The sequence below is a fragment of the Argiope bruennichi genome, chromosome 9 (assembly GCF_947563725.1).
Source record: "Argiope bruennichi chromosome 9, qqArgBrue1.1, whole genome shotgun sequence".
NCBI classification, from domain to species: domain Eukaryota; kingdom Metazoa; phylum Arthropoda; class Arachnida; order Araneae; family Araneidae; genus Argiope; species Argiope bruennichi.
Genome location: NC_079159.1, coordinates 84,517,953 through 84,526,602, shown reverse-complemented (window position 1 = coordinate 84,526,602; position 8,650 = coordinate 84,517,953). Strand labels below are relative to the sequence as shown.

The following is an 8,650-nucleotide window of genomic DNA, read 5'->3' as shown; positions in this document are numbered from 1 at the left end:
TGCTGAAATATTTTCAAGAAATTAAGTATAAATTTCTGTATAAAAAATCCCAACGATAAATTAAGACGAAATTATTTCTGAAAGCGATAATGAAGACAGAAAAGAATACTATGTTAAGCGTTTAACTAAATATTTATTCTCAAAAGTTCAGTGCTTGTAATTACTATACATTTTAAGCTAATTAAAATTTTTCTCTTAAAAGATATTTCTCTCGCTATTTGCGTAAACATTTTACAAAATGACATCTACGCAAATAAAAAAAGCATACTTAATTTGAAAATTGTATCATATTTACAAGTTTTACTACAATGTTAAATTTTATCAAAAAGGGAAAAAAAAACTTATTTTCAAGTTTACAAAAGCGGTTATATTATAAACAAAATAAATCTCAAATCGAAATCAACATTATTCCTTAGAGGATACAATACATATATAAACTTTTTTGTATATAATAAATATATGTAATTAAGCTTGATTACGGAATATATCCTGAATTTGTCTTACGAATTTTAAAATTCGAGAAAAAACATCTATGCATGCAGGTTTTTATTTAAATAGTTTCCATTTTTATAGGATTTAAATTTTGAAATTAATTTTACAGTTAGTTATTGAGATGAAAATTTAGAAAAGAGTTTTTCTATAACGATACGATATTACAAAATTTTTTAACTTATTATTTAATCGATTAATTTAATCAAACTTTGGTTTCTTATTTGCACTGTATTTACTAATGAATTTCAGCAAAAAATAATTAAAAACTTCCATAATATTTAGAATAATGAATTAAGAATTAAAGATTAGTAAATGAAAAGAAATTCAAATAAATCATGCTGATTTTTCAACATATTAGAGAAAATGAGTTTTAATGACTATTTTTATTATATGTACGAAAATTATATGTGTTTGTCCATGAGAGAGAGAATTTGAAAATTCTAATTTGATAATGAGTTAAACATAATAAGTTAAATGAGAGAAACTTTTCATATAACATTTACACTGTAATTTATTTCACCAAATTTTATTCGAAATCCATCAACTCTGAGCTTTAATTAGTTTTTTTTTTATTTAATACTAGCAGCCTTTGGCGACCAGCCGGTTCGCCAATCTTAATGTTCGTTTAAATTTTAATAATTAAATAGGTTGAACCGGAGTTTAACCCCATTCTTCGCCAAGTTGCGATAACGCATCAAAGCTGGCAATCTTTATTATGCACTATAATTGAACATCTGCTCCTTTACTTTTGAACATTTCGCAAGGCCGTCGTTGGCGATTTTTAAAAACTGCGGCAAGCAGGGGGTTAAACTCCGGTCGTAGCATTAAATATTTTACGCTATTCCAACTTTAATAGATTCTTCAGCAAAATATTTTAAAGCTTCAAATTTTGATAGGCATATAATTCACTCATAATATTATAAAGACCTTCAGTCATAACGTCATATGTATCTCTCTCATTTTCTGTTACCCCTCGTAGAATTTATGCTTTAAATTAAAGTGTAAATGATTAATCTGCAATTAATATAATAATATTTTTTACTGAAACAAAGCATTTTTTTAATAATATGATTACTGATAATAGAGTCATTGAGCGTTTAAGCTTTATGGGCACTAAAGAATATCTTTCTTAATTTATGTCATATCTCAAGAATTTGTCAGCAAAATTTTCTCAGATTCATCATGAACAGATCGATTCATTAACAATGTTTAGTTTTAAATGCATCAAACACTAAGAAAATAAAATGAATCGTTTAAAATAATCGGTCGAAAACAGGTTTAAAAAACTACTTAAAAAACGATGTACTTAAAACTATAAGCATATACAAAAAATATATAACTAACATAAATACAATTTAATTACAATAGCATGCAACTAACCTAAAAATAATTTAAATCATCCGTTGATAACAGTTGTCATGGCAACAATCAGAATGCGCATGCGTGAATTTTCTTCGCCAGCTCCGGTAACGCAAATGCGTGAATTTTTCTAGGCCAGTTGGGGTAACGCTATGCAGATTAGACATTTTTAATTTCCTTTATTCTGTGTTATTTTAATTCAAAAGTACTTCAGAATGAATCTGAAACATGGATTAATTAACAATGTTTTATTTTAAATGCATCAAACATTAAGAAAATAAACAGAATCGTTTGAAATAATGCGCCGAAAAATATTAACCCTACCCTCTTTACTGTTGGGAGAAAAAGAAAACTGAGGCCTAACTCATTTGGCGGTGGGGAAAATGGAAGATTTTTTTGGCGGGAAAGTTAGTTTTTAATTAATAATTAAAATTCTAATTAAAATTTCAAAAAAAAGGGACCCCAGGTGCACATTCCCGACCTCTAAGGTATACATGTACCAAATATGATAGCTGTATGTGAAATGGCCTGGCCTGTAGAGCGCCAACACACACACACACACACACACACATTGAGCTTTATTATAAGTATAGATGAAACTACTCAAGAAGGAACAATATCTATTCAGGCATTTCTAGTAATACTGCCACAATCAAAGGAAATTGTGCATTTATTTAATTACTGATATTCAAATGGATATCTTTCCTTTAAAGATAAACATCAAATTCAGGATGCGCATAAATGAATATCACAACTTTGCAAGGTTATTAAAAGGGAACCAAATAAATAGTAACTTTACCATTCATAGGAAATGAAAAATAACAGTTGAACATTTTAAATTCAACAAAGTGAGAAGTATTCATCCACATTTTTTTAATGCATGTCTCATTTGACGTTTTGAAAAGTTGCAGATTTTTGCTTCTTATGTTCGTCAATGTTAGTTAGTAGAGGAGTATTAAATATCTGCTCACTTTGAACACTTATAACAGTGTAGAATGTAAACTTTCAAAAATTGCGTTTGATTTACGGTCAACAATAAGAGAGCACTTTGTTTTCTTTCCTTTTAACAGTCCTGCAAAGTTAGGATAATCATTTATTGCATATCTTGTACATTTATTATTTTACAAATTATCTAGATTATAACGAAAAACAAACAGAACTATATGAAAGTAGAGCACGGTAGTGAAATCAAGATTATTAAATAAATACAATGTGAAAACCTTTACACATCAGAAATTTCTATACATTGAATGCATTTGCAAAATATAGAACAAGGAATAAAAATATAGTTTCCGTATTTCGAATAAAATCTTTAGTTTCTTGACAATCGTTTTCGCGTGCAAAAATTATGAATATCTACTGCAGCGAAAAGACTGCCTCACATTTCGTTCATAATACTGAATATAAATTCAATTAAACTTTTTTTTTTTTTACCTATTCATTGTTATAGAAGTATTCGGAAGATCACAAGTCTTAAGAAAAAGCAGTTACACTTGCTTTGGCAAATACTGTTTATTTATTTAGATATTGTTCTCTAAGTTTCCTTTTCTAAAACGGTGAAGTTTTTTCATAAATTCTGTTTAGCTTTAGATTTCTTATAGCTCAACCTCCAAGTAAAAATTGATAAGTGAGAAAATGTTTTAATTAGAGATTAAAAATGAAATAAAAAATAAAAATAAATTAAAAAATATGTATTTTAAAGAAATTGGTCGCTATTTTTGAAAATTCATGGTTATTTGTAACTATTTTTAAATAAATTTAGTTGCTAGTTGTCATGTATGCTAGGTAGACCGAGAGACGATACGATTCGTTTTACATACACGCAAAGAACATTTATTAGTATTAAGATGCACAGGCACGAACGAGCATAACAACAACTACACCGAACAAGTACAAAACTAAGAACTACGGGAAACAAAAAGGCAAAAAAGCAGGCGCGCGTCACACAGCCTGGAAGGTTCTTTTATAATCTGGCTGTTGCCAGATACATAACAGTTCCTCCCCGACAAAATATAGAGTCACAGGACCAGTCTCTCTGGTGGTCTCCTGATTCGGTTTGAGCGTCGGAGTGGCACATCAGTTTTCGGCTTTCCGGAAGCGTCTGGTACAGGGCTAGGTGGCATATCATCAATTGGAGTGGCAGATACAGGTACATCCTTAGTTTCAGGGACAACTTCAGGTACAGGTGCAGGCGGTTCCGATTCAGCAACATCATCATCGGATACTGGCTCATCTGGAAAATTCAATTCTTTATCGTAAATTGGAATTTCAGTAGCAGCTTTGGATAATTCAATCGACTTCCCACATTTCCTTATTTGATCTACGTGTCTCTTCCAAATTTCAGTTCCAACTTGTATGCTATAACTCAAAGTTCCATCTCGGTTTATAATTGTTCCAATTTTCCATTTGTTAGGTCCGGAATAATTTCTTACGGCTACTTTCTCCCCTTCCTGAAACTCACGCAAGATAGATTCTGTGTCAAGTCTCGAACTCTGTTTCTGAACAACTTTGTCTCTCAAATTTGGTTTAAAAAGATCAAGCCTAGTGCGAATACATCTCTTCAAAAACAATGCACTCGGAGTTTCTCCCGTGAGGGAATGTGGAGTTATTCTATACTGTAATAAAAATCTTTGTAATTTCACATTTAGATCTCCAGAATCACCTCTACTCGATTTCAACGAAGCTTTGAACAACTGCACTATTCTTTCTGCCTGTCCGTTCGAAGCAGGATGGTAAGGTGCTGAAGTTATATGTTTAATATTATTCAGTTTCAAAAAATGTTGAAATTCGTAACTAGTAAAACTTGCGCCGTTATCACTAACCAAAGTTAAGGGAATTCCATAATGAGCAAAAAGAATACGAAGATGATGAATTGTAAAACTAGCTGTAATATTTTTCATCGGAATGACTTCTATCCACTTCGAATATGCATCAGAGACTACAAAAAACATTTTACCCATAAAAGGACCAGCGTAGTCAACGTGTATCCTTTGCCAAGGTCCATTTGGCCATTCCCACGGATGTCGATTTATCCTTGCTGGTTCGTTCCTCGTTGCGATACAAGCTGAACAGTTCTTAACAAAATTGGCTATACTGGCATCAATACCTTGCCAATAGCAGTAGCTTCTTGCTAAGGCCTTCATTTTGACAATTCCAGGATGTCCAACATGAAGTTCTTCCAAAACTTGATTCTGGTACTTTTCAGGAATGCATACTCTATGACCGTACATTATGCAACCATTTTGCAATGAAAATTCAGATTCTCTACCTTTCCAAGGCACAGGTAATTCAGTTCCAGATTTTAAACTTTCATACAGTTCGAACAATTTCCTATCAGTTTTAGTAGCTCTAGCTATGTCAGTTGCTGTAACAGGCATTAATTCAACTTGCGAAATATTTGTCACGTCTGCTTCAGTCAAGTACTCACAGTCCTTGTCAACTGCTAGTGGTAACCGTGAAAGTGCATCGGCATTGCCATGATTCTTTGTATTTCGATACTTGATTGTATAACTGAATGCTTGGAGAAAAAGTGCATAATGAACCATTCGTGTTGCTGATAGACATGGTAAACTACGATTAGGTGCGAAAATTGATACTAGGGGTTTATGATCGGTTACGAGATCAAAATGTCGACCAAATAAATATTGATAAAATCTCTTTACTCCCCATACGATACTCAATGCTTCCTTGTCTATCTGCGAATAATTACGTTCCGTTTTAGTCAATGACCTTGATGCAAACATTGCTGGTTTTTCTGAACCATCTGGCATAATGTGACTTAAAACTGCTCCTATTCCAACTGGTGATGCATCAGTTTGTAATACAAGAGGTAACTTAGGATCATAATGGCATAAAATTCGGTCTGAAGCAATTTCTTGTTTCAATGCCTTGAAAGCTTTTTCACATTCTGCAGTCCACAAAAATTTAGTACCTTTCTGCAGTAAATTATTGAAAGGAGCGACACGAGTAGATAAGTTGGGAATAAATTTTCCGTAGTAATTAACTAAACCCAAAAAACTCTTCAAATCAGATACAGTTTTTGGAACTGGTACCTTCGTAATTGCATCGATTTTGTCTTGTGTTTTGTGGAGGCCGAATTTATCAATTGTATGACCACAATAATTCACAGATTTCTTAAAAAATTCACTTTTCCGCTTATTTACTCTGAGACCATATTCTTCTAGTCTCTGTAGTACTAATTCTAACCTTTCAAAATGCTCTTGATCATTTCTCCCCGTTACGGTAATATCGTCTAAAAATACGTGTACCCCCGCGATGCCTGATAAAACTTGTTCAATGGCTCTCTGCCACACTGCCGGAGCTAAGGCTATACCATAATTCATTCTCTTGTAACGGAACAAACCCTTGTGAGTATTGATCGTCAATAGATGTCGGTCCCGCTCATCAACTAACATTTGAAGGTATGCCTCAGATAAGTCGATTTTAGTAAAGAACTCCCCTCCTGCCAGTTCAGCAAAAATGTCCTCGATACGGGGTAAAGGATATTGCTCAATTTTTAGTCCCGGGTTGATAGTCACCTTATAATCACCACAGATTCGTAGGTTCCCATTCTGTTTGATAACAGGAACAATTGGTGTAGCCCACTCACTATATGTCACCGGCTCAATGATGTCTTCTGCAACTAACCTCTTAAGTTCAGTTTCTATTCTTTCTTTTAAAGCAAATGGTACTGGTCGAGGTTTAAAAAATACCGGTTTGTAATTAGGTTTCATTTGAAGACGGCAACAAAACTTTTCCAGTTTCCCGATACCCGGAGAAAAAATTTTCTCATACTTTTGAAGCAAGATATTTAATTTATTGGTTCGAGAATTACAATTTCCAGCCCGAACTGCTTTAATTGAGCTCCAGTCTAATTGGAAATTTCTCAACCATTCACGACCAAAAACTGCGTTTACTTTTGCATGTACCAAATAAATAGTTTCTGTATTAATTTGATCTTTGTATTGAATTTGCACCACTGCTTGGCCAGCTGCTGTTATCATAGAATTATCGAAATTCCTAAGCAATAATTTGGTAGGCTTAATGGCTACATCCGGACAAAGTTTCTTAAATTCATTCACATTCATACAACTAATAGCAGCACCAGTATCTAATTCAAATAAACACTTATTCCCTTCAACAAAAATTTCTAATAAAATCTTATCCCTTGCATGTTGTGGTGATTTAACGCTATTAACTGGTACAGTTTCAGAACAAGATTCTATTTGTTTAACTGTTTCGTTACGTTTTGAGCGGCAGACTTTTGCCAAATGCCCGTTCTTTAAGCAATTCCTACACTGAGTGTTCTTGTGCTTACATTCGTGAGCTAAATGTTGAGTACTATCACATCTGTAACATTTCCGAGATTTATCAAACTTCTTTGTAGGTTCAAATTTCTTAAATTTAGAAAAATCTTTTTTGATAATTTTATCTTGCGAACTATGTAATTTTTTTATCGATACCATTTGATTCTGAATTTCACACACATCTCTCTGAGCAGATTCCATTGCGAATGCAATTCTCTTAGCTTTTTCGTATGTTAACTTATCCTCTGCTAACAGCTTTTTCTGTATATTTTCGTTTTTGAGACCCATCACCAATTTATCACGAAGCATCGTACTTAAATTGTTCCCAAAGTTACAGTGTATCGACAGTTTTTGTAATTCGGCACAATAATTTGCAATGGACTCACCTTCAAATTGCTTCCTCTTGTAGAACCGAAACCGTTCTGTCATCTCCAGTGGTTTAGGATTCAAATGTTCCGAAAGTAATTTTACGATATCTTGATAAGTCAATTCAGAAGGAATGTTCGGAGTGGCCAGATTCTTTAACAATTTATATGTTGTTGCTCCCATAAGGCTTAAAATAGCAGGGACTTTCATTTTATCTTCGATCCCATTAACAACGAAGTAAGATTCTAAACGTTCCACATAACTGGACCAGTCTTCCACAGACGCATCATAAGATTCAAAACTAATGTTCGAAGATCCCATCCTCGTCGCCAACTCTTTTGTCATGTATGCTAGGTAGACCGAGAGACGATACGATTCGTTTTACATACACGCAAAGAACATTTATTAGTATTAAGATGCACAGGCACGAACGAGCATAACAACAACTACACCGAACAAGTACAAAACTAAGAACTACGGGAAACAAAAAGGCAAAAAAGCAGGCGCGCGTCACACAGCCTGGAAGGTTCTTTTATAATCTGGCTGTTGCCAGATACATAACAGTTCCTTTCTCTAATCTGGCTGTTGCCAGATACATAACACTAGTATAATCCTTTTAAATCTTATTTAACTTTAAAAACACTATTATTATTTACTAAATTATTTTTAGTAAGGAAAATATGGAAATTTTGCCACATTTTTTCTCCGATATATTTCTACTACATTGTTTCTTCTACGTGTACACAACACATTTAAATTTTTCATTAACAAATTGAGAAAAATAACATTATTTTTTATCTATTTTTCTGTATATTAATTTTTCCATATGTCGGAATTCCCATTTATCGAATATTCCATGAATTTTCAAGTTCGATGTATAGAAATTCGATTGTAATTATATGAATTTTAAATTTATATAAATAACATTTCCCCCAAACGATAATTTTGAAATGTATTCCTAGGAAATACTATAATTACGAATTTAAAACACATATTACCTAATTTTTTGTAGAAAAGCGACACATTTGAATGTTTCTAGTCACAATCATTTTTGATCAAATATTATATGGGATTTACTTATGCGAAAGAATGAGAAAATTGGAGATTTCGATTATTTAAAAAAATTA

The 8,650-nt window shown here is 32.6% G+C and overlaps 1 protein-coding gene across 1 annotated transcript; it reads right to left on the bottom strand.

Annotated features, from left to right (window-relative positions):
* Nucleotides 1-3,869: 3,869 nt before the first annotated feature.
* On the bottom strand, nucleotides 3,870-7,868 carry LOC129984995 (uncharacterized protein K02A2.6-like). The gene is made up of 3 exons (XM_056094928.1): nucleotides 7,544-7,868; nucleotides 6,768-6,961; nucleotides 3,870-6,644 (listed from the first exon to the last, which is right to left on the bottom strand). Exons 1-3 carry the CDS (start codon nucleotides 7,866-7,868, stop codon nucleotides 3,870-3,872), a joined length of 3,294 nt encoding a protein of 1,097 aa, XP_055950903.1.
* Between the last annotated feature and the right edge of the window lie 782 nt (nucleotides 7,869-8,650).

Excerpts from the sequence above, each read along its gene's own strand:
- LOC129984995 (XM_056094928.1), bottom strand. The coding sequence starts at position 7,868 with ATGACAAAAGAGTTGGCGACGAGGATGGGATCTTCGAACATTAGTTTT. Across the intron at positions 6,962-7,543 it reads CAAGAGGAAGCAATTTGAAG|ATACTGGTGCTGCTATTAGT; the intron begins GTGAGTCCATTG and ends TATTTGAATTAG. Across the intron at positions 6,645-6,767 it reads TTTATTTGGTACATGCAAAA|TATGAGAAAATTTTTTCTCC; the intron begins GTAAACGCAGTT and ends TTGCTTCAAAAG.